The sequence below is a fragment of the Phaenicophaeus curvirostris genome, chromosome 7 (genome assembly GCF_032191515.1).
Source record: "Phaenicophaeus curvirostris isolate KB17595 chromosome 7, BPBGC_Pcur_1.0, whole genome shotgun sequence".
NCBI lineage: Eukaryota > Metazoa > Chordata > Aves > Cuculiformes > Cuculidae > Phaenicophaeus > Phaenicophaeus curvirostris.
In genome coordinates, this window is record NC_091398.1 from 25,108,198 (window position 1) to 25,132,676 (window position 24,479).

Here is a 24,479-nt window from a genome sequence, read left to right on the forward strand (position 1 = left end):
CGGCGGGCGCCAGTCCGGGTGCCGCGGGGCGGGGCCGGGCCGGGCCGGCGGGGGCCCCGCCATGGCCCACTTCGAGACGCAGTACCAGCGCCTGGAGAGCTCCTCCACCGAGTCCCCCCCCGGCGGCGGAGACCTCCTCGTGCACGTCCCCGAGGGCGCCAAGTGTGAGCGGCGACGCCGGGAGCCGGAGGGCGGGCGGCGGGGAGCGAGGGGAGGCGGGAACAGGGGGTGCCCGGGCCGGGACAGGGAGGCGAGGGGCGGGAGGAGCCCGCTCCGAGCGAGGGTGACACCGAAAATGCCGGAAAATCGACTCTCCAAGGCTCGTTTTGGAGTTTTAGCAAGCGAGGCTCCTTTATCCGGCCTGGGCAAGGCGAGGGAGCGGTGCATAGACCCCGTGCAGCGAGACAAGGGCTGCGGAAGGAACGGGTCTCCCACCTGTTTTCCCAGAAATCTTACACGTGTTCTGTCATTTTCCAAAGTCTAATTTTAATGTTATCGTGAACTTTGCAACAGTCAGATCTCTGCTAATCTGGAGCTGGCTCCAGCTCTGCCTGACTTTGCGTTTGAGACAGCGGGGATTACAGAAAATGATGCATTTGTTCTGCACTTAACTGCATTTCAGCTTAAATCTAAGTATTCCACTATTTGTAATAGTAACTACTTAAATCAAGGGGGGAGGCTGGCACTGGGAGTGGGTGCTGTAGGGCCAAGGAGGCGCCCCACACATGGGAAAGCTGGGGGTACCCCTCACCCTGGCCTTCTCCTTCCCTCAGCTCCGTGGCATCACATTGAGAACCTGGACCTGTTCTTCTCTCGCATATCCTTTTGCAGAGGGAGGGATGTGCCCCACTACCTCCCGTGCTCGCAGTTTTTGTGGAGATGCTGGGAGTGGTGGAATTGGGAGCTCAGGCAGCATCTGCCCCTTGCCCACAGGATGCCACACGGCTCCAGAAGGGCTTGGGGCACGGCAGGGAGGCAGAACCCCAATGCTCATGGGGTGCCGTAACCCAACACTGAGGGGTCAGGTTCTTTTCAGGATCCTTGGCTGGGTGATCGTGGCACTAAGTTTCAGCTAAGAGTAAAGCTTCGTTTTCTTGTGGATTTTATGATTAGCATAGGGTGGAGTTTATAAACAGAATACCTCAGAATTTGGGTTTACAGTATCAGTGTAGTACAGTTTTATAGGTAGCATAGCACAAAATGTGATAGCATTACTCAGCTTATGGTTTCCAGTTACCTACACTCTCTGTAGATCAGGTCTGATCTTAACAGGTGGCTTGCTGTGTCAGTCTAACAGTCATAATCTAGACTCAAAAATAGTATAGAAGAATATGAGTCGTTTGCTCCATCCTCAGAGGAAGCGGATGATGGTGGGGGTGTCTCTGGCTCCTGGGTGTTCCTCGATCTTGCTGCCCAGCAGCAGTTGTGGTCCAAGTTCCCACTTAGGACTTGTACCTCCTTGATTTTGTGGACAGTGCTCTCTGTGCAGTTAGGCTTCCCTTTTGTGTAGCAGGGTCATTGCCACCACCAGCTTGGCCTGGTGCCTGGGATCTTCAAGGCCAGCAAGGAAGGCAGTAATGGGCCTGGTACCCAGGAATCTTGAGGCTGGTGGGGAGGGGAAAGAGAAATCTGTTTTCATTTCTCTACACAGCTCATAGGACCTTCTGGAGCTGGTAATGAGGGAAAAGCAACCAATGTGTGACCCACTTGGTCACAGAGAATGGCTGCTTACCTTATAAAGTGGCATTAGTTGTGGTAACTAGATTGCCAGGGGTTAGGAGTAGGAGGTACTGATCACTTGTGGTAGGGGTATTAGGTGCATTTTTGCCTGTCTCTGTGTTGTCCTGTCCCCTGTGGTGCAGTGTGAGGGGAGGCTGAGTTTCTGCTCTGTGCTAGAACAGACCCCCTCCTCTGGCTTTTGGAGGAGGGGAAGAAAGGAGCTTGGATGAGCCAAGTCTTATTATCCCAGCTGTGCTTTACCTGGGCTGAGTGTGTTTCCAGCTTGCTGATGAATGGGGGTAGGAAAGGGTTTCTCTTGGTGGTGGATGGACAGAAACTTGGCTGGTGGGCTGCAGGTGCCAATGGGACAGAAGTCTCTTCATCATTTACCAGAGCTCTAAACTGTTCTCCTTGACTGTAGCTTTTACATCTATAACCTACATCAGAAGAATGGCTTCACCTGCATGCTCATTGGAGAGATCTTTGAGCTCATGTAAGTCCAGGTTCCTTCTCTGTTTGGTAACAGCCACAAGAATGTGCTGAGCCTCTGCAACTGGGTGGGTGGGAGGATTCCCTTTACAGCGTCCTGTCCCCGCTTCGTTAGGGTTTTCTGTGTCCCAAACCTGCATTCCACTTTGAGAAACTGTTGCCCTTGAGCTTTCCTGCCACCATGACCCTGCCTGCTTCATGTGTTGAGGGCCAGAAAGGAAATTCCCTCATGCCTGCTCCCTTTTTCCACAGGCAGTTCATCTTTGTTGTGGCATTCACTACGTTTCTTATCAGCTGCGTTGATTACGATATCCTTTTTGCCAACAAAGCAGTAAATCACAGCCAGCATCCCAGCGAGCCCATTAAGGTGACTCTGCCAGATGCCTTCCTGCTTCCAAATGTTTGCAGTGCAAGGTAGGGGCAATGGGGGGCATGTCAGCCACTGTTCTTGCTTTCCTGGAACTCGGGTCACCTGCCTGGGCCTGTCTCCTACTAATTGCCTCTTCTTGCTTGCAGAATCCAGGCAAACAGCTTCCTCATCTGCATCCTGGTGATAGCTGGGGTTTTCTGGATCCACCGACTTGTGAAGTTTATCTACAACATTTGCTGCTACTGGGAGATTCACTCCTTCTACATCAATGCCCTCAAAATCCCCATGGTGAGTAGCTGGGCCAAGGGCTGTATGCAGGACTGCTGAGGGATGCCTTCACTCCTCTCTGGAGCCAGCTTCTCTGAGAGACCTGTACCGCTCTTCCCTCTGCTCCATAAGGATGTGTCTCCTTTCAGTCTCTCCAGCAGCCAAGTTATTCCATATTAAACTCTCTCTGCCCAGCCTGCCTCACTGCCTGCTGGCACACGCCTCTGCTACCCAATATGTTTATTCTTCTGTCATGGCCTTTTCTGTGATGCCTTTCAACAGAGAAGGCATAAGTGAGGGTACCTTTGTACCTCCCAGGGTTGCAGACGTCATCTTCCTTGTTTACTTGGCGTGGGGGGAAACTGAGGCATGGAGCTGCTAGTTGGTGAAGGCCTGGAGATCAGTGTGTCAGAGATGGGGTCTGAGGCTTGTATGTGTATCCTAGTCCAGAGTCCTTGTTCTGATGAACAACACTAAAAGGTGTGTGAACATCCTTTGAGTGCCTTGAGAAAGGTGGGGCGAGCCAGGAGGCTTGATTTGTCCCTAGCTTTTCTACAGGCTTCCTCTGGGGCACTCCTTAAGTCCCTTTCGCTGTTCCTGTCTTCCTGCTGACTCCCAAGTAGCAGCTCTGGGAAGGACCCATGGGAGCATGGAGCTGTATCCATGCCTCCAAGGCAGCTGGCATGTGAGTGGCTGGGAAACAGTCATCTGTACAAATCTAAGGGTAAAGGGCTCCAGGGGAAGGTGTGGGTTTTGCTCGCTGCAGGCTGAAGCGCAGTGCAGGGAGAGGCCTTGTCAGCCCCTGAGGCGTGTGCTGGGTCCTGCTGTTTGAGTGGGCTTGGTCCAGCCTCCCTCCCTGGACACGTCCTGCCCCTAACCTTGCTGCTTGTCTCCTTCCAGTCCACCCTGCCATACTTCACCTGGCAGGAGGTACAGGCCCGCATTGTGCAGATCCAGAAGGAGCACCAGATCTGCATCCATAAGAAGGAGCTGACAGAGCTGGACATCTACCACCGCATCCTCCGCTTCAAGAACTACATGGTGGCCATGGTGAACAAGTCGCTGCTACCCATCCGCTTCCGCCTGCCCCTGCTGGGAGACACGGTCTTCTACACGCGTGGGCTCAAGTACAACTTTGAGCTTATCTTCTTCTGGGGGCCTGGCTCCCTCTTTGAGAACGAGTGGAGCCTGAAGGCTGAGTACAAGCGGGCCGGGAACCGCCTGGAGCTGGCTGAGAAGCTCAGCACTCGCATTCTCTGGATTGGCATTGCCAACTTCCTCCTCTGCCCCCTCATCCTCATCTGGCAGATCCTCTACGCCTTCTTCAGCTATACGGAGATCCTGAAGCGGGAGCCGGGGAGCCTGGGTGCCCGCTGCTGGTCTCTCTACGGCCGCTGTTACCTCCGTCACTTCAACGAGCTGGATCACGAACTGCAGTCACGCCTCAGCAAGGGGTACAAGCCAGCTTCCAAGTACATGAACTGCTTTATCTCCCCACTCCTCACCATCGTGGCCAAGAACGTGGCCTTCTTTGCTGGCTCCATCCTGGCTGTCCTCATCGCTCTCACCATCTATGACGAGGACGTGTTGGCAGTTGAGCATGTCCTGACCACAGTCACCCTGCTCGGGGTGGGCGTCACGGTGTGCAGGTGAGGTGGGTCCCTGCTGCCCCTGTGCTCCTGGCAGCACTGTGGGGCTGATCGCTGTCTGTGCAAACGCGCATCTTTGGTTGCAAGCGGGTGTGAATCTGAGTGAGGGACATGGCTGGGGAGAGCCAGTGGCAGGCAGGAGAAGGGGGCAGTGGGGACCTTGAGTGTGCGATGGGAGGGTTGTTGCTGGAGCTGTGCAGCAACACTGCAGGACTGGGCTGGCGGGAAGGTTTGGTTGGGGCATAAAGGCTCCAGGTGGAGCAGTGATATGGGCTGGTCACCCCACCCTCCCGGGAGGAGATCTCCCAGGAAATGAGGTGTAATGCTGTGATGTTTCCCTGTCCTGTCATTCAGGTCCTTCATCCCTGACCAGCACCTGGTGTTTTGCCCAGAGCAGCTGCTGCGAGTCATCTTGGCGCACATCCACTACATGCCTGACCACTGGCAGGGCAACGCCCACCGCTACGAGACCAGGGATGAGTTTGCTCAGCTCTTCCAGTACAAAGCGGTGAGCTTGGCTTGCATGGGGCTGAGATGGGGATTCACCCCAATCCCAGCAGGAGGAAGAAGCTGCAGATTGCTGAGCAGCTCCTGGGCTATCAGAGGAACAAGGCAGCTTTATCAGAGACACCCTGTCCTGGAAGATGGGCTGGACCTAGGGGCTGGTTTGGGGATTGTGTTTTTTTTGTCATACTCAAGTTTGCACTGAGTCCACCATCTCTGTACTCAGGTCTTCATCCTGGAGGAACTCCTGAGTCCTATTATTACCCCCTTGATCCTCATTGTCTGCCTGCGCCCCAAGTCCTTAGACATCGTTGACTTCTTCCGCAATTTCACCGTGGAGGTGGTGGGCGTGGGTGACACCTGCTCCTTTGCCCAGATGGACGTGCGCCAGCATGGCCACCCAGCGGTAAGTCCCCTGGGTGCCCACACGGCTCTCCACTGCCATGCCTGGTCCTTTAGACACTGGAGAGGCCGTAATTCCCCACTCCTGGCAGCCCACAGCCCAGCTGCCTGCCTCTCTGCTGGGTGTCTGTGGCTGCCAGCACAGGTTACCAGCCCCAGAAGGCTTTTGTGGCCTAGCTGTGATCATTAACCTGATATTTTGTGAACCAGACTTTGTCGTTTCTTTACTTGGTGTCCTCACCTGTCTTCATAACCAAGAGACCTGTATCCTCAGGAGAGAGGAATGGGGATGTTTGTACACTTAGAAAGTGCGGCTGCTGAGAACTGATTTAGAGAAACTGGGCTGCATGTGCTCAGGAGAGAGGCAGCCTCGGGAAGATGGGAAGCGTTTTCCATTATGTAAAATCTGGTGCAGAGGGAAAAGAGATCCATCTATTTCCTGTGCCTGGGAATTGAGGTTACTTGTTAGGAAAGACTCCCTAGTGACAGGGCCATGAACTAGAGAGGAGTTGGATTCACTGTGGCAGGAAGCTCTTAGGAACAGTCATTTGTTGGCTGTAGGCTCTCCTGCTGTGAGTGGGAGAGTGCAGGACAAGGCTTTCTGTGTTTTGTGACTGGTCCCTATCTCTCCAGTTCCCTTGCAATGAGCCATGTTCTGGGTGGGAGGCAGAAGATGCTGTGCTTGCTGCTTCTGCCCTGGGTTCTGAGGGCTGAACTAGTGCGGGACTTGTGGTGTCGTGCCTGCTCTGCGTGGAACTGTGGCCCAGTGTCTCATGCTTCGCCCAGACTGACAGCAGGATTCTGGGGTCTGGCTAGGGGCAGATCCTGTCACTCATTCTCTGTCTGTGCTCCACAGTGGATGTCAGCAGGAAAGACAGAGGCCTCCATTTACCAGCAGGCTGAGGATGGCAAGACAGAGCTGTCCCTCATGCACTTTGCCATCACCAACCCCAAGTGGCAGCCGCCTCGCGAGAGCACGGCCTTCATCGGCTTCCTGAAGGAGCGGGTGCACCGGGACAGCAGCATGGCGCTGGCTCAGCAGGCTGTGCTCCCTGAAAACGCGCTCTTCAGCTCCATCCAGTCTCTGCAGTCGGAATCGGAGGTGCCCAGGCTTGGGGGGATGTGGGGTGTTCCTGGGGTGCTTGCTGGGTGCTGGCAAGCTGTTAATCAGGTCCTCTGGGCAATTCTGGGGATGCAAATGTGATAAATCAGCACTAGCTGGGACGGTTGCTGGGTATCTGGAGAAGGCAGCAGGCTGCCCTTGGACCCTGTGAGGTGGGAGAGGGGCTGAGGGAGCTGGGGTGCCTCAGTTCTGTGTTGCTGGTGGGAATCAGCCCTCCAAGTCTGCACAGGACAATGATTCTCTCCCTTTCAACCCTGCAGCCTCACAGCCTGATTGCTAATGTGATAGCAGGCTCCTCAGCACTGGGCTTCCACATGAGCCGGGATGGACAGGCCTCCCGCCATCTCTCTGAAGTGGCCTCGGCCCTGCGTTCCTTCTCCCCACTACAGTCTGCCCAGCAGCCTCCCAGTGGCTTCCAGACTGCAGGAAGGGATGGAGAGGGAGCCCAGCCTCGGGGCACTGGTGCCATGACTGCCTCTGGGTAAGCTGCAGGCTGGAGAGAGGTGGCTGGACACCTTGCAGATTTCTTAAAGTTTCTTCCAGTTGCCGTCCTGTTATCCTAGGTGCATGATGGCACTTGTCTCTGCAGCCTGGGACAGCAAGGGAAATGTTCATAAGCAGAGTTAGGCTCAGGTGCTTAGGCTGGCTCCAAAGGGACAGGGTTGGGGTTCTGGTGTTTTCCTGTAGGCACCACTGTGGTGAGAAACCCCTGTGAGGGAAGCAGTGGTGCCATAGCAGGGTGGGTCATGGCATGCGTCTGGGAGATGGTGCAGAGGGCCTGTTCCTACCCTGCCCAGAAGCGGATCTCAGGAAGCCTGGCATTAGAGCAGAAAGGGGCTGGGCAGTGTGGGAGGAGCCCGAGCAGCCAACACCACTTGCATGTCCCATGGCAGTGCCGACGCAAGGACTGTGAGCTCGGGGAGCAGCGCCTGGGAGGGTCAGCTGCAGAGCCTGATCCTGTCGGAGTACGCCTCCACCGAGATGAGTCTCCATGCACTCTACATGCATGAGGTGAGTAGCCTGGAGCTGGGCCAGCCAGCAGGGCGTGGGGCCGGCGCAGGCAGGACTGGGATACACTTGTGGGTGGGAGCCAAGACCAGTGTGTGTACAGTGCTGTGGAGAGGGTGTGTTCAGGCACCTGGGCTCTCCCACGCAGCTGACTCACTTGTGTTTTGGCCTGCAGTTGCACAAGCAGCAATCCCAGCTGGAGCCCGAACGACATGCTTGGCACCGTCGAGAGAGCGATGAGAGCGGGGAGAGCACCCATGAGGAGCTGGATGGTCAGCGGGGTGCCTCTGTCCCCATCCCTCGCTCTGCCAGCTACCCCTTCTCCTCACCACGGCAGCCTGCCGAGGAGACGGCCACACTGCAGACTGGCTTCCAGCGGCGATATGGTGGCATCACAGGTACGGGAGACAGGGCAGAGGTCTGAACTCCGGGTCAGAACCTGTGTCCAATGCCTTATATGGACTGGCACAAGCAGCTTACCTGCTCCTGAAGATCTGACAGTCCCCCAGGTAGCTAATCTTCCTCTTTGCCTCTCCTGCAGACCCGGGCACAGTACACAGAGCCCCATCACACTTCTCCCGCCTCCCTCTGGGAGGCTGGGCAGAGGACGGGCAGTCAGCGCGACACCCAGAGCCCGTGCCAGAGGAGAGCTCAGAGGATGAGCTTCCACCACAGATCCACAAGGTACAGGTGAAGGCTGTGGTTGAGAGGGAAAACACATACTTAGGATGGTCCTGGTAGGTGCCACATCCCCTCTCTGTCTTGCAGGTATAGCCTTGTGGACGGGGGATCTCGTGGGGGTTGCAGACTGGGAGCCACCTGGGCAGCAGGATGTGGCATCAGCCTGATTCTTCTCCCGTCCTGAGTGGACAGGATAGTTCTGGGCTCCATTTTGCTGCCATCAATTGCCGAAGAGACAAAACTGCCAGGCCGGTGGCTTTGTGGTGGCACTTTGTGTCCAGCTGTGTGTCAAGTCAACGCCACTCTGACTCTTGTGGGGTGAATGCGTGTGTGAGTACATACTTGTGTCCGTGTTCACATCTGTGTCGTCCGTGTCGGAGGATGCTGCAGAGCCTGCCAAGGCTGACGTGAGAAGACAAGCAGCAAGGAGCTGCGGACTGGCTTCGAGGTGGCAGCAGCAGCCGCTGTTGGAAGGGATGTGAGATGGCACCAGCTCCACGTGTCTGCCTGCAGCTGGGACCCGCCTCCAAGATGAAGGCAGGAGCTGTGGAGAGGGGTTTAGCTCAGCCTGTAGCACCACACCTGCCCTGCCTGCAGCCCTGGATACGTGCCCAGGACCACGTTCACCCTCCTGGAGAGGACCAGTGTTGTGCCCTTCAGCCCAGAGCAGGACAGCAGTGGAGCAGTTTCTCACCCCTCTGCCCCAGCACCCTGCAGAGGGATGGTCCCCGGCTGCTGGTGGTGCGGGTAAGGGTGGGATCTGGAGCTGATGGGAACAGCTCTGTCCTGGGGATGCTGTAGCTCTTCCTTAACTCCCATGACAGCTGCCCTATTCCTGTCACGCAAGGAAGGGTCTGTGGGGTCCCTGAAATCCCTCCTAGGTGGCAGCATCTGTGCCATGCTAGGGCAGCATTCTTCCCCAGTATGGCACCCATGGAATACAGGGTGCTAGCAGGCCCTCCTGCAGTGCCAAGGAGAGCCCAGGGGTTGGGGCAGCCTGGCATCTCCAGGAGTGTTCGCAGCCCCCTTGGAGCCCACCCTGAAGGTCTTGTGCTCTGTGTATTGGTTCTCTTCCCCCAGGCACGATAAAGGCCTTTACCTCAGGCCCAGGCTGTGGTGCATCGGCTCTGGCCTCCTGATGTAGCTGTTCCTGTGGCATTGGGGTTTTCCTCTTTCCCAAACAGTGGCTTTGGTGTGTCTCACCTGGGGGGTTCCAGCTCCTCCTTCTCTCTTGAAACTTCTTTTGCTTGCACCATGGCTTTGGCTGCTGTGGAGATCATGTACCAAGCAGCTGGCTCATGCCTGGGACAGGGCAAGGAGGGATGCCTCAATCCCGGAAGGGAGAGGCAAACCCTAGCCCTGCTCTAGGGTGGTGGTAGATCAGGATCCTGGCTGTGCAGCCTGGCCTCAGACAAGAGCTTCCCACCATTGTTCCAACTTCCTCTCTCTCGCAGTAGCAGCTTGTGCAGATCTGCATCCCAGCGAACCCCTGCCAGGCTTTGCTTTCCTCTCCTGCTGCCTCTGGCAGGGGCTGCTTGCTTTTGCCTTGCCCTCGGTGAGCACCGCAGGCCCTCCTCGCCATCCCTGGAATCCAGGGCCTCCCTCTTCCCGTGCCAGGGTTGTTGCCCTCTGCCCTTGGATCCTGGGCTGGGTGCGTGCAGCGGAGCGGCTGCTCCCTGCGCTGCAGGGCTGCACGCACCCAGCCAGCCAGGTAAGAGCAGTGCTGGGGTTGCTCATGCAGGGCCAGGCTCTTCAGGGCTGGTGGGCTCCGTGCTGCGTTGGGATGGGATGCTCTGGAGCCGTGACCGCTCTGGGGTCTGCAAGAGACCATCAGAGCTGGAGATGGAGTCAGGACTGAGCTGGGTTGCAGACCTTGGTGCTGCCTGGGTAGCAGAGGAGCAGCTGCGGCACCTCCAGCTTTTGGGGCTGTCGGAGCATGGCGAAGGGAAACAGAAAGCTCATTTCCCAGGCACTTAAGCTTTCTGGTAGCTTCCCTGGCACCTGGGATACCGCCCTGCGTGGAGGTGAGCTTCCCCCAGAGCTCCGGGACGCTGTGTCCGAGTGTCCCAGCTCCAAGCTGGCAGCACCCTTGGGCTGGAGGGAGAATCCTGGGCCGGCAGGAGGGATCGACGGGGCAGGAGCCCTCCGGAGCCCTCGCAGCATGTTGTGCTTGTGTGTCAGTGTCCCCTGTGCATGGCGAGCCGCGATTCCTCCTCTCCCGGAGCGTGCGGGCGCGGGGGGGACCGGGCAGCGCGGCGTCGCGCCCCGTGCCCCGGCTGTACAGCTGCAATCGCCACCGAATAAAGACGGGGTGCGTCTTCCCTGCCCGCCTCCGCGTCTCCTTCAGCCGCCGGGGTGTCTATATTTATCCCGGGAGCGCAGCCCCGTCCCGCCTGACCTCTGCGGCTATCGCGGTCCCGCACGGCCGGGCTGCCGCCGGCGATAAGCGGGCCCCGGGGGTCGCGGGGGGGGCGGGACGAGGCTGGGGGACACCCAGCGGCGCCGGGGAGGCCGGGCGGGGCTGGAGGAGGAGGGGACTCGGCGGCGCAGGCTCCGGCGCGGGGCGGGCCCCGGGGGTGCCGAGCGGCCGGGACCGGCGGGGCCGGGGCAGGTGAGCGGGTTGCGGGGGGCGAGGGGCACCGACCGGCCTCGCCCCGGTGCGATTCCCGGGTACCGCGTCCCCAGCGTCTCCCCTGCATCCCCCACCCCCGGCGCTGCCTCCGCGGTGTCACCGCTGCTCCCCCCACTCCGGTCCCGGCTCCCCGTTGCCTTCCCGTCCCTGTTCTCGGGTCCCCTTGCGTTTCCCAGCTTCTCCCCTGCACCCCTTCGCGTTACCCCCACCCCCGGCGCTGCCTCCGCGGTGTCCCCGCTGCTCCCCCGGCTCCGGTGCCGGCTCCCCGCTGCCCTCCCGTCTCTGTCCCCGTGTCCCAGCGCACCCCAAGGCCCCGCTGCAGCGTTACCCCTGCGCAGGGCACCTCCAGGGCCCACAACCAGGTCCTGACGTGGTGCTGTTAATGTCCATCCCCGTGCAAAGCTGGCCCTGCGTGTGTTGCACGCTGCCCGTCCCGCGTGTCCGTGTCCAAGGGTGCTTTCCCCCATCCCTATGACTACCCCCCTCTGCTCATGCCATCCCACCACGGGGACACCATCCCGCCGTATCCAACAGTCCATCCTGATGCTACTCCAGCCCCTCTTCTCTCCGCAGCCGGTGACCCGCCAGGATGGCAGTGCTGGAGGGCTACTGTGAGGGCAACAGCTCCATCACCCAGGCCTGGGTCCAGCAGGGCTTCCAGCCTTGCTTCTTCTTCACCTTGGTGCCAGCCGTGCTGCTGAGCGTCTGCCTGCTGCTGGGCGCCCTACAGTACGCCTGCTATGTCAGCTTTGGCCGTGCCATGGAGCCCAAGTACATCCCCCGCTCCCGCCTCTACCGTGGCCAGGTCCTGCTGTCCCTGCTCCTGGCCCTGCAGCCCTTCGGTGCGTTGCTGTGGCAAGCGGAGGGCCCTGGACGACTCTATGGGTACATGTTGCTGCACGCTTGCCTCTGGGCCCTCAGCTGGGGCTGCGCCATCGCCCTCCTGCAGCTGGAGCACACACGGGTGCTGGCACACGACCGGACACGAGGCCATGGCACCGTCCTCCTCCTCTTCTGGGCACTGGCCTTCGCCGCCGAGAACCTGACCCTGGTGTGCTGGAGGAGCCCGCTGTGGTGGTGGGCGCTGCAGGACACCAACCAGAAGGTGAGTAGAGGGCACAGAGGGCACAGAAAGGGGGATGTGGCCCTTTTGGGGGTGGGTGGGGGCTGCAGCCTTGCAGTGCTGTGGTGGGGTGTGCATGCTGTGCCCTGCCGTGCCCGGGGTGTGCTCGCTCCCAGGTCGCACCCACGTGCCTGCTGCCTGTCTTAACCCCGAGCCCAGCTATCACATGTCTTTCCATACTCCCATCTAGCTCAGCTCCCGCTTGCCAAGCCCGAGGTGCAGAGGTGGGGGTGTCTGCCTGCTCCCCACAGTCCTTTACCCCCTGTTGCCCCCAGGGTCGGGGCACCCCAAGCTAGAGGGCGCAGAGCCAGGTGCAGCAGGGAGGAAGCAAGGGGTCTGGGTGCTGCCTGAGGTGCTGTGCTCAGCCAGGGGGTCCTGCTGAGCTGCGTGGGGTGTCTCCTCTCCCCTGGCTGCTCTGCACTCCATCCCTGTGCCCTGCTCCTCGCCGCTTTCAGTTCATGCACATCTCGTGCCTGCCTGGGCTGTGCCTGTCTGGCTGTGGTTCTGACCCTCAGCTTTCTGTTCCAGGTGCAGTTTGGGTTCTGGCTGCTGCGTTACCTCTGCACATTCGTGCTCTTCATCCTGGGCATGAAGGCCCCAGGGCTGCCTCACAAGCCCTACATGCTGCTGGTCAACGAGGAGGAGCGGGATGTGGAGAACAGCCAGGTGAGTCCCTGGGCTGGAGCAGACGGGGAGGAGCTGGGGACAAAGTGGTAATGCAGCCTCCCTGGCATCAGCATCTTCAGGAGACTGGGAAGGAATGAGCTTTAAGGCTGTGCAACCTCCCTGCCTGCTGCCAGCAGGATTTGGCCCTGCTGGGAGGATAGAGCGAGGACCCTGGGAGGACGGGGCTGATTTTCTTAGTGGAGTGTTCCCCAAGGCTGTTGCCAGTGGGGTTGGAGTGCCAGGATGGTGACTCCTTGCTCTTCTGTCCACCAGCCGCTCCTGCCCGACACTAGCAGGAGCACCTCCACCTGGAAGGATTTCCGGAGGAAGCTGCGGCTGCTGGTGCCGTACATGTGGCCGAAGGGTAACCGCCTGCTGCAGGCGCTGGTGCTGTTCTGCATGGCGCTCATGGGGCTGGAGCGGGCCATCAACGTCTTCGTCCCCATCTACTACAAAAACATTGGTGAGGCACTGAGAGCTTTGTGTGGGAGGCTGCTCACGGCCTCACCAAGTGTTGGGGGGTTTCGTGAGTGACCTGAGGGGGCTGCAGGGGCCAGGGACCAGCTCTGGGTGCTGGGGCTGGTTCCCATGGAGCACCTGGAGATACTCTCTACCTGTCTGCCCTGACCCTTATCATCCTCTCCCTAGTGAATGAGCTGACGGAGGGTGTTCCCTGGCACACTCTGGCCTGGACTGTCTGCATCTACGTGGGGCTGAAGTTCCTGCAGGGTGGAGGTGCTGGTAAGGACCACTGGGAAGGGCAGGGTACCAGGGAGAAGCAGCATGGGGCACACAGTGTCAGGGCTGGGGTGGCTGGAAATGCCCTTATGCCCCAACCACTGCTGCTCTGTCTTGGGAGCAGCAGCCAAGACTAGTCCTGAGTTGGGGACAGAGGGGTGGCCTGACCGAAATTCATCCTTCTCAGCTGGGCTTTCTGAGCTAGGCTCATGCCCCGGCGATGCCAGTCCCTGCTGACCATCTCGTGGTGCCCCGCAGGCTCCACAGGCTTCGTGAGCAACCTGCGCACCTTCCTGTGGTTGTGGGTGCAGCAGTTCACCAATCGACAGGTGCAGGTGCAGCTTTTTGCCCACCTGCATGGGCTGTCCCTGCGCTGGCACCTGGGGCGCCGCACGGGTGAGGTTCTGCGCAGCGTGGACCGAGGCACCAGCAGCATCAACAGCCTCCTCAGGTCAGAGCGCACTCGCGGCTGGCAGGGGGTGGCTGGGCAGCCCCCCTGGGCCAGGCTGATGTGCCATCCGCCTTCCTGCCCCCCAGCTACATTATCTTCAGCATCGTCCCCACCATTGCGGACATTGTCATCAGCATAGTTTACTTCACCTCGGTCTTCAGTGCCTGGTTTGGCCTCATCATCTTCGTGTGTATGAGCCTCTACCTGAGTGAGTGGGGGTCGGGGTGCAGGGATGCGGGAACAGATTGTGGGTCAGCAGGTACCCGCTGACACAGGCCCCTCCTGCCCGCAGCTCTGACCATCTTCATCACTGAGTGGAGGACCAAGTACCGTCGGGACATGAACACACGGGACAACGAGGCCAAGTCCCGGGCTGTGGATTCGCTCCTCAATTTTGAGACGGTACTGTAGGTGGTGGGGGGTTGCCGAGCACTGCCTGGCACTGGGGGAGTGATCTGGGTGCTGATCCTGACTCTGCATCCTGCAGGTGAAGTACTACAATGCAGAGAGCTATGAGGTGAACCGCTTTAACGATGCCATCATCAAGTACCAGGTATAAAGTGCGCAGCAGTAGTGGGAGAGCTGTGAGGGAAGGAGCCGAGCCTCATGGGCAGCTGTGGGGAGGATTCAGCTCACCGTGGGTCTGGTTTGGAGGCGGCAGTATCCCAGAGGACCTTGCCTCTTCCAGGTCTCAGAGTGGAAGGTCAGTGCCTCCCTTGGCCTCCTTAACCAGACCCAGAACCTGGTCATCGGCCTGGGGCTGCTGGCAGGGTGCCTGGTCTGCGCCTACTTTGTCACTGAAAACAAGCTGCAGGTAAGGCTGGGCTGTCCCCTGCCTGAGGTGTGGCCTCAGGGCTGGTGGTGACTGGCACCTCTCCCCTGTCCATTCCAGGTGGGGGACTTCGTTCTCTTCGGTACCTACATCATCCAGCTCTACACGCCGCTCAACTGGTTCGGGACTTACTACAGGTGAAGGAGCTGTGGGCGTGCGTGGGGTCCCCCCACCCAAGGGTGCCTGGGTTGGGATGTGCTCCCCCAATCCCTTCTCTCTGGTCTTTGCCCCCTTCCAGGATGATCCAGAACTCCTTTGTGGACATGGAAAACATGTTTGAGCTCTTCCATGAGGAACAGGAGGTAGGTGCCACTTTTGTGGACCTTGCTTCCTGGCACAGCCTCGTGGTCCTGCCCTGGGGAGGGGCTGGCTCCGAGGCTACATCTCACTCCCTGGCAGGTGAAGGATGCAGTGAATGCCAGCGACCTGCGCTTGGAGGCCGGGAAGATTGAGTTTGAGAACGTGCACTTCAGCTACGTGGATGGGTACGGGGCAGCAGGCGTGGGGTGGCAGGATGGGACGAGTCCAGCCATGGGGCCTGGCACAGGGATGTTGGGTAGGGGAGGCGACCCTCAGCCTCTCTCCATATCCCTCTCCCAGGAAGGAAATCCTGCAGGACGTCTCTTTCTCTGTGATGCCTGGGCAGACCCTGGCCCTGGTGAGAATGGGACCTTGTATGTGAGTTCACTGCTGGAGGCTGGGATGGGGGAAGAGGGGCTGGGAAGTATGGGGATGGGAAGGACAGACCCTCAACGGGGCTGACCTTTCCCTGCCCAGCCTCAGGCCTCCAGCAGCCGGGGGAGGTCTCTGGTGTCTCCAGGTCCCTTTACCTTTGTGTGCAGGTGGGACCTTCAGGCTCAGGGAAGAGCACCATCATCCGCCTGCTCTTCCGCTTCTACGACGTGCGGGGTGGTTGCATCCGCATTGATGGGCAGGACATCTCCCAGGTGAGGGTGGGGGCCCTCCGGGGACCAGTAGGGATGGACACCAGCTCCTCTGGTTCTCACAGCACTGCTCAGCGTAAGCACTAGCATCACCATGGGGCTGGGGCAAGCACGCAGCCTCTTAGAAGGCTGATATCTGTGCTGGGAGTGGGGTGAGTGGGATTATTGTGGGATCCCTGGGCTGAAATGCTGGAGACTGAGCCGGGCTGCCCAGGCAAACACCAGGGTGCTGGCAGGGAACCTCCACTGCAGGGAGGAGATGCAGCTGAGGACACTTGGCGAGGAGCAGGATGTTGGGCTCTCAGCTGAGGGGTAGGATTGGGTTTTGGGGAGGTCTTTGGGGGACGGGTGTCTGGCTGAGCCCTCCCCCCCGTTTCCCCAGGTGAAGCAGGCATCGCTGCGCGCTCACATCGGGGTGGTGCCCCAGGACACTGTGCTCTTCAATGACACCATCGCCAACAATATCCGCTATGGACGGATTCTGGCCACTGACCAGGAGGTGCAGGAGGCAGCCCAGGCTGCTGATATCCACGATCGTATCCTTTCCTTCCCCGATGGTGAGACCTCTACAGTGCCTTCCTTGTCTTCCTCTGCCATCCCGAGGTCCTCCATAACCTTGTTGCTGCCCTCATGGGTGTCCTTGGGTGACATAAGCCAGCTAACCATGAGCCAGCAATGTGCCTGAGGAGGCCAGTGGTATCCTGAGGTGCATTAAGAAAGGTGTAGCAAGCAGGTCGAGGGAGTTTATCCTTCCCCTCTACTCTGCCTTAGTAAGGCCACATCTGGAGTCATGTGTCCAGTTCTGGGTTCCCCAGCTCAAGAAAGACAAGGAACTACTGGAGAGAGTCCAGTGGAGGGCCATGAAGGTGATCTCCAGAGGTCCCTTCCAATCCTGACCATTCTGTGACTCTGTGACACTCCATAGGGTCATCTGTGCGACCCCGTGCCTTGCTTTACCGCTCCCTCTCCAGGGCTAAATCAGCCCCTGGCAGGATGGGCTGAGGCTGCACCAGGCGGCTGCGTGGTCCCTGCAGGACCACCCCATGCAGCAGAGCCCCGTTCCCCATCCCGTTTTGGAGGGTGCCAGCACAGCACCTTCCTGTCCTTGTTCCTGCAGGATACAACACGCAGGTGGGGGAGCGGGGGCTGAAGCTGAGCGGAGGTGAGAAGCAGCGCGTTGCCATTGCACGCACCATCCTGAAGGGTCCCCACATCATCCTGCTGGATGAGGTAATGGCAGCAGCTCCCAGCCCAGCCTCCCCCATTCTGCAGCAGCTGCTGCCCCAGTGGCTGCCTGTGCCCCTTCCTCATGCCCTGCCTCTCACACAGGCCACATCTGCACTCGACACGGAGACTGAGAGGAATATCCAGGCCTCCTTGGCCAAAGTCTGCGCGTACCGCACCACCATCGTCGTTGCACATAGGTAGGGATGGGTGAAGGGTCTTGTCCAGGAGGTGCTGAGCATTCTCCAGCCATCTCCAAGGGACTCACAGACCTGTCATCCTGCCTGGGAGGCGACAGTCCCCCACAACTGCGGCTCCTTGTGCTCTGCAAACCCACTCTCTCCCCTGAGCCAGGCTAACACCCTGCCTTTCCCTGCAGGCTCTCCACCGTGGTGGGTGCAGACCAGATCCTGGTGCTCAAGGATGGGCGCATCGCAGAGAGAGGGAGGTGAGCACACGGGCTTGGTGCTGTCTGCCTGTGGGGACCCCCTCCTTGGCTCTCGGGCCAGTTCGGGACCCTGCACCCCTCCACTCTCCCCACAGGCATGAAGAGCTGCTGCAGAAGGGCGGTGTCTATGCCAGCATGTGGCTGCAGCAGCAGGCCGGGGACGAGGGCGAGAGCAAGGAACGTCACACTGAGAAGCCTCCAGGCAGCAAGAAGGATCCCTGAGCACAGCCAAGGGCGCTGCTGTGGCACTGACCTGGGGCCCAGGCCCCCACACTGCCGGGGAGCCCTTTGCCAGCTGCAGGCCGGGGCCCGTGTGACCCCCTGGGAGCTGCAGGGGCTGGGTTGGACACTCCGCTACGTTTGTACCTGTTTGTTTTGCTGTTGTGTAGTTTCTTAAACCAGGTCCTTCCCGGCTCCGTGCATGTGTGCTCTGGGCAGGGTACGTGTGTGCAGGACTCCCCGAGGGCCGCGCACTGGGCAGGGGCAGGCAGGGTTGGTGCCTGTGCCAATGGGTTAAGCAGCTGCACTGAGGTTGAGCTCCTTGGGCTCAGGCAGGTGAGGGGCAGAGCAGGCTGTCCTCCACAACAGACTGAGCATAGAATCACCAGGTTGGAAAAGACCCACCAGATCATCAAGTCCAACCCTTGCTATCAATCACTAAACCATGCCCCTCAGCACCTCATCCACCCGTCCCTTAAACACCTCCAGGGAAGGTGACTCAACCACCTCCCTGGGCAGCCTCTGCCAGTGACCGATGACTCTTTCTGTGAAAATTTTTTTCTTAATGTTCAGCCTAAACCTCCCCTGGCAGAGCTTAAGGCCATTTCCTCTTGTCCTGGCCCCTGTCACTTGGGAGAAGAGGCCAGCTCCCTCTTCTCTACAACCTCCTTTCAGGTAGTTATAGAGAACAATGAGGTCTCCCCTCAGCCTCTTCTTCTCCAGACTAAACAACCCCAGCTCTCTCAGCCGCTCCTCATAAGGCCTGTTCTCCAGCCCCTTCACCAGCTTCATTGCTCTTCTCTGGACTCGCTCCAGAGCCTCAACATCCTTCTTGTGGTGAGGGGCCCAGAACTGAACACAGGATTCGAGGAGCGGTCTCACCAGTGCTGAGTACAGAGGGAGAATAACCTCCCTGGCCACACTGTTTCTGATACAAGCCAAGATGCCATTGGCCTTCTTGGCCACCTGGGCACACTGCTGGCTCATGTTCAGTCGGCTGTCAACCAACACCCCTGGAGGAGGTCCCTCTCCTCCAGGCAGCTCTCTAGACAGACTTCTCCTAGTCTGTAGCACTGCATGGCAAGGGGCTGCCAACAGCACAAGGCGGCACGGAGCTGGTGTCTGCTTCACCCGCTTTGCAGAGATGCACCACTCTGGGCTGGACAGTGACTGACTGCTCCCTTAAAGCACCTCCGCACCTTGTGCTATACGTTTATTTTCTCCCAAGCAGCACTTTTGTAGGTCTCAGCATTCTCTCAGCCCAGCCTGAGCCACCTCCCACCCTAGGGTGGCACTGCCACCAGATAAGCCCCCTCAGCTGTGCGCTGCTCTGGTGGGACAGCCCAGCCCTGTTGAGAACCAAGCACAGCCCCACAGGCAGGAGCTCCTCCAGCAGGGAAGCTTGAGAAGAGCGTGTGGGAAAGCACCATGGCTCTGTACAGCTGCAGACCCACCTGCAAGAGGCCAGCAGGACAAGCCACCCCCACACAGACATCAGGTCCTACCTCCAAGGGCTGGCTCCAGGCTGAGGGCTATGTTTGGAGGAAAGGGTTCTTTGCTGCAGCTATGCAGGAGGGGATCCTCCACAGCACAGCTGGTAGAAGGGAGGCATTCCTGCCCCAGGAGCACAGGGCTGCTAGTATAGTTTAGGGCAAAAGAGAGCAGTCAGCAGCAGAAACGCAGCTGCAGTCCTGCACGAGCGATGCTGGCACAGTCAAGTCACCACTGAAGTTAGTTTTCACTTAATGGCCCTTGTTAAATTAAACCAGAAAGGAAACTTGGCTCCATTCAGTCTCATAGAGGTCCCAGGCCCCAGCCAAGTCAGTAAGGCCCAACGTGCTCTTGTGCATGCAAACGGCAAGGGAGGCACCGAGGACATGGGGAGCAGGGAAGGGGCTGCCTTCACACTGCCAGGAGGCTGCGCATTCAGCTGTGCCAGGGCTGGGACGGTCTCTCACACAGGCACAGTTGCTTTTTGCTGAGGGACTGACACAGCCCTCCATGGAGTGTGAAATCGAGCCCCCCCGCTATTGCACCAGGCAGCTGCATCCCAGCTGTACATCCAAGCATGCAAAGATGTCCCCACATGGCACTTCTCTCCAGGCCAGCTTTGCCATCACCCCACAGTCCCAGCAGTACAGGGACATGCCCGCAGCAGCTGGGGCTAAGTGCACGCTGTGGGCTGCTGCTTGCTTTGGTCAGCGCGTGCTCAGCCTTGTCTCACACCATCTTCACCTCTCCAGGAGCATCAGCGATTTGCTGCATTGATTTTATACAGGTACTAGAGATGAGGTGTCAGTGAGTGTTTGGTGGCTTGCATACAGCCCTTGGGAGATGAGTGGTCCTTTGCGAGGGGCTCTTGTTGTCACTGTCCAGGCCGGAAGCCCATGGCACTCATGTGGGAGGCCAGAGCTGCTCCTTGGGTCACAAGTGGGACCTCGCACACCCCGCCTCACCTGCCTATGACATGCTGCAGTTTGATGGCTTTGAACCGTGTGTCTGGAAGGGCAAGAAGCACACAGTGAGCAAGGGCAGATGGGCTTCTTCCTCCGTCTTACAAGAAGGCACATTCAGTGCTTAAGTCTCCATGTCTGTGGGCTCAGCAGTGGCACTGCCACTGCCCCAGGCCAGGCTGCCCTCTGGTGAGTGACCCCAGACAAAGCCCAGAGGAAAGAGAACCCCAGGGAAGACCCTCCCGTGACACAGCCATGCTGGGATCAACCCCCCTCACGACACAGAGCCTACAGCCAGCCTCACTCACCTGCCGCTGTGACCGTTGGTACTCGGCTTCACTCGCTGACAGCGCCTGGGCCAGTGCCAGATCCTCCTCTTCCTGCGTGCTGTTGGGGACAAGGGTGCATTGTCTGCCTCAGCCTCCCCCTGGCACACAAGCCTAGCGCTCAGAGCCCTTCGTGGCAGCAGGATCTCCCGTCTCTGCAACCCTCTGGGACTGCTGAGGGCAGGGAGCAACTGAGGATCACCCCAACAAGTCAGGGTCTGAGGAGGGACCTGCTAGGTCCCAGCTGGGGCCGGTAGCCAGCACCCTGGGCCACGGAGGATCATGTTAACTCCAGTGTGGTACATGGTGCTTTTAGCAGCACCAGACAAGGCTGTGGGCTCTCGGGCGCCCTCTGTGAACATCCCTAACTCCACCTCTGTTGCACTCCAGACACACTCATTAGCTGACAAGTGCTCATTCAATGTTTTGCCCTACCCAGTGTTTTCAGCCAGTGTCCCCACCCAGCACCCCTCAGGGCTTGCTCACTGAACAGAGCTCTGTGGTGGCTCTGGACTCTTCCTTTTTTTCCCTCCCATTTGCCATGCACAGGAAACATCCAGAGCCACGTGCTGAGAGGAATGTCACCCCAGAGCCACATGACTCTGCCCCAGGATCCTCTCACTATATGTGAACGTGACATCACGTGTCCCCAGACTGTACCTGGGTGGATGCGCTGAGCTCTGTGCTGACTCTGCCAGGGACATCTCCAGAGCTCGCTGCAGTGCCTCTTCCTCGCTCTGAAACAAAACATCTCATCGCCAGCTTAGCTGCAGTGGTGAGGCAGCCCTGACACGCAGCAAGCAGTCTTGCGTGGCCAAGGGTGGGTGCACCTCCCCTCTCAAAGGCCAGACACAGCCAAAGTGAAAACCTTGGGCTCAGGACAGACCTGCAGTTCTCTCTCCCCGTGCCCCAGGGAGCACGCTAAGAATATCACTGAGAAGCAGCTTCCAGCCTCCTCCTCCTCTGCCCTTGGCTTGCAAACAGAAAGACAACAACCAGGGAAAACAGCCAGTGCGCTTTGTCCCTCTGGGGAACGCTGAGCATCAAGCACAGCTGAGAGCTGCCATTTGCAGACACCAGAGCAAACTCTGATGCCCCACTGAGTGTCCGTGATCCCCATTTGCCAGAGAAAGCCCATCTGGGAAGGACCACCACTACCTACAGAGCATGGGTTACAAAGCACTTGCTGTGTTAGCCCCTCAGTGGCACAGGAATCATCCAAATCCACCCCAAATGCCCAGGCCAGGCCAGGCCACTCACCAGTCCGTTCTGCAGCATGACAGCCGGAGGAGAGGTGCTACGAGCCTGCGGCACGGCTGCTCTGCCTCCTCTGCAAACAGGAGAGAAGCTGGGTTGTTGTCAAGGCAGGGAACCATAATATGAGTACACAGCCCTGCTGATGCACAAGCAGCAGGGAGCCGTTTGTCCTGCATCCCACAGGGAGGCATGCAGAGCCCAGTTATGGCCAGCTCTGAATTATGAGTCCGGCTGTCATCGTACCTGGCAGAGGCTGGACAAGAGGGGCTGTCTGCTGGACAGGCACCACCGCTCAATGCAGTGACTGTTTTGGAGGAGGATGCCTGGGCTCTCGCGACAGCAGCATGCCTAGGACAGAGGATGCAACTGATTCACCATTGTGAGCCATCCCTGGGCACTGAATCCCATCCAGCTCCCTCTCTCCCTTACAGCAGCACCCACGTTGTTGCTCTGTTACACCCAAGAGCTATACGTGCTGTTTCTCTCCTCAAGCCAGGATAGGCAGAAATCATGAAATACAGAATAAGGGACTAAGCAGAGAGACAAGAACAAAACAGCCCATGGGCAGTACCAATGGCTTTTGCTGCAGGAAGGATTAGAGTATGTATACAGCTGTGATGACTTTACAAACCCTAACACTGCTGGGGGCACCCTGGCACACAGGAGTGTGAGGATGCAGCAGTCCAAGACAACGGGCTGGGAGTTAACTGGGCTCTTCTCTGTCACCCGAGAAGCACAGCCCTGTTCCCGACAGCCCATCTGCTCCCAGGCCCTCACCCTGCTTTGGAGAGGGGATGCCCTGCCCCACTGCAGTCATGGTCCAGAGGGTGCCGGTGCTTGAGGCAGTAGTTGTTGTGGCACTGATCACAGATCAACTTCATCATTTCCTTCTGCTTACAGCCAGGCTTCAAACACTTGTTGGTGAAGATCTGAAAGACAACACGACAGTGGTGAAAAGGAGCACACCCTGGGGGGCCAAGACTGTTCCTTCCCTCCACGCCAGGCCCCAGGCACTGACCAGACTTCTCTCCCAGTGCCACTTCCACAGGACTCTGGTGTTTGTCTCTGAATACTACTTTTCTTTAGATAGTTAATTATTTATTCACTAGTGCTTTAGTCTGCATAGACAAGGGTCTCCATGGTCACAGAATGCACAGCAGAAGAGACTGCCTTGCACAGGGGGCTCCTGCCTGCTCTGCCAGGGCAGTGGGGACAACCCAGAGACCTCCAGCTGCTGCTGGACTGGATTCCTATCAGGCCAGCTCCCTACAGCAATGTCCTTTCCTGGTATCTAATTGCTGACTGCATTTTCCTAATGGCAGCATGCAGTTTCCCATCCTCATCCTACCTTTTCTCGTGTCCCACGTGGCTGCCCAGCCCCACCTCACCAATCTCTCAGCTGCAGACTCATAGCCAAGTTGTGTGTTGTTTGCAACCCACTCCTAGGCTTTAGCAGGGACCCAGTAAGGTGGAGTGCCAGGTTCCTACCTTGCGCTTGCGCTGTGCTGGGTCCGATTTGCAATCACGGTCAATGTGTTCACCCACCACGACATCAGGCATCTCTCCCCGCCTCACAGGGACTGGGGTGTTGCAGAGAGGACACACAGGGACCTGCACATCCTGTAGAGACATGAAATGGAGGCTGGGAGCACACAGCTGGGCAACCTTGAGTGCTGTACAGCGATCTCTCTCCCTTTCAGGATATGCCTACTGCAGCTTCCATAGCATCACCAACAGTTTAAGATCCTGCTCACCACCCTCCAGAAAGCTGGCTGTTTCTGACCCAGCAGCTATGATGGGAACAGACACCTGGGGACGACAGCAAGGGTTAGGAAATACTCAAACCACTTCACCCAGTGGCTGAGGGCAGGCTGGAAGTTTGTGGCACTGAGACAGAGATCCTGGCTTTCAGGGACACCTCCAGACTTAGTGCACATCCCAGAGGGGGCTGCCCAAGTGACGAAGGGAGTCATAAACTATTCTGATCACTGCCTAGGAAAACAGCAGCTCCGTACAGGAGGCTGGCTGAAACCTTCCCCGCGCTTACCTTCTTGTAGGCAGAGGTGCAGCTGTGCTGGGCGTAAGCGATGTGGTCGGTGCAGAAGATCTGCTCGCAGGCATCACACTTCAGCGGGAGGAAGTCTGAGAGCAGGGAGACGCCGCGGGCAGAGAGCATTAAGAGGTGAGCCAGGCCGGCGGGGCTCCCGAGGGCGCAGCCCCGCGCCGAGCCAAGCCCGATCCTCTCTCCCCCCGGCTCCCCCCAGGCCCACGGCAGCGCCCAGGGCTGCTCCGCCAAGCACGGCCTCCCCGGGGCCGGGAGCAGTAGCCCGACACCGCGACGGGCTCCCTGGGGAGGGAACCGGCCACGTCCGCCGGGAGAACGGGAGAGACGGGCCCAGAGAGGCACCGGCGCTCGCCCGGAGCCCCCGGGCTGCTGCGGGAAGGGCCGGAGCCATTTCCCCCGCCAACCCCCCTCCCGCTGCCCTCGTCCCGGCGGTCCGGCCGCCGCTCACCCAGCCGCTGGCAGGCGGGCCACGAGCAGTGCTCGCCCAGCCCCGGGAACTCCATGGCGGCGCCGCGCCCGCTTCCGGCACCGCGACCACTTCCGGCGGCGCGTCACGTGGGGGGCACTGACCGCGCCCCTGGGCGGAGCCTCAGCCTCCAGCCACGCCCACTCGCGAGGCTCCGCCAATCGCCGCGGCTCTAGACGGCGTCTCCTCCTCCAGCCCCGCCCCCCGCCCCGGCTCCCCGGTCCCGAGCGCCGGCGGGCGGGGAATCAGAGAATCACCAGGTTGGAAGAGACCCACCGGATCATCGAGTCCGACCATTCCCATCAATCACTAAAACCACGTCCCTCAGCACCTCGTCCACCCGTGCCTTAAACCCCTCCAGGGAAGGTGAATCAACCACCTCCCTGGGCAGCCTGTGCCAGTGCCCAATGACCCTTTCCGTGA

General features: G+C 59.1%; 3 protein-coding genes across 4 annotated transcripts; 2 read left to right on the forward strand and 1 right to left on the reverse strand.

Moving 5' to 3' along the window:
* Positions 1-7: 7 nt before the first annotated feature.
* ATG9A (autophagy related 9A) lies at positions 8-10,533 on the forward strand. Of its 2 annotated transcripts, XM_069861275.1 has the most exons (14): positions 8-164; positions 774-816; positions 2,147-2,212; positions 2,461-2,622; positions 2,725-2,866; positions 3,746-4,494; positions 4,849-5,002; positions 5,225-5,404; positions 6,257-6,502; positions 6,784-7,004; positions 7,417-7,534; positions 7,707-7,929; positions 8,073-8,215; positions 8,300-10,533. In XM_069861275.1, the coding sequence occupies exons 1-14, from the start codon at positions 62-64 to the stop codon at positions 8,303-8,305; spliced, it is 2,556 nt and encodes an 851-aa protein (XP_069717376.1). In that variant the 5' UTR covers positions 8-61; the 3' UTR covers positions 8,306-10,533. The 2 variants fall into 2 exon arrangements, with proteins under 2 accessions (XP_069717376.1, XP_069717378.1); XM_069861277.1 differs by lacking the exon at positions 774-816 and having other exon boundaries at positions 42-164; positions 2,113-2,212.
* A 240-nt stretch (positions 10,534-10,773) lies between these two features.
* Positions 10,774-17,690, forward strand: ABCB6 (ATP binding cassette subfamily B member 6 (LAN blood group)). The gene is made up of 20 exons (XM_069861278.1): positions 10,774-10,823; positions 11,418-11,949; positions 12,496-12,633; positions 12,907-13,096; positions 13,282-13,374; positions 13,630-13,822; positions 13,909-14,030; positions 14,115-14,224; positions 14,310-14,375; positions 14,511-14,636; positions 14,715-14,791; positions 14,893-14,956; positions 15,054-15,139; positions 15,255-15,312; positions 15,497-15,601; positions 15,981-16,155; positions 16,716-16,828; positions 16,928-17,022; positions 17,202-17,270; positions 17,366-17,690. The coding sequence occupies exons 2-20, from the start codon at positions 11,434-11,436 to the stop codon at positions 17,490-17,492; spliced, it is 2,523 nt and encodes an 840-aa protein (XP_069717379.1). The 5' UTR covers positions 10,774-10,823; positions 11,418-11,433; the 3' UTR covers positions 17,493-17,690.
* A 1,530-nt stretch (positions 17,691-19,220) lies between these two features.
* Positions 19,221-24,169, reverse strand: ZFAND2B (zinc finger AN1-type containing 2B). The gene is made up of 9 exons (XM_069861290.1): positions 24,039-24,169; positions 23,573-23,667; positions 23,014-23,145; positions 22,303-22,454; positions 21,769-21,873; positions 21,529-21,598; positions 20,929-21,005; positions 20,251-20,329; positions 19,221-19,988 (listed from the first exon to the last, which is right to left on the reverse strand). Exons 1-9 carry the CDS (start codon positions 24,091-24,093, stop codon positions 19,950-19,952), a joined length of 804 nt encoding a protein of 267 aa, XP_069717391.1. The 5' UTR covers positions 24,094-24,169; the 3' UTR covers positions 19,221-19,949.
* Between the last annotated feature and the right edge of the window lie 310 nt (positions 24,170-24,479).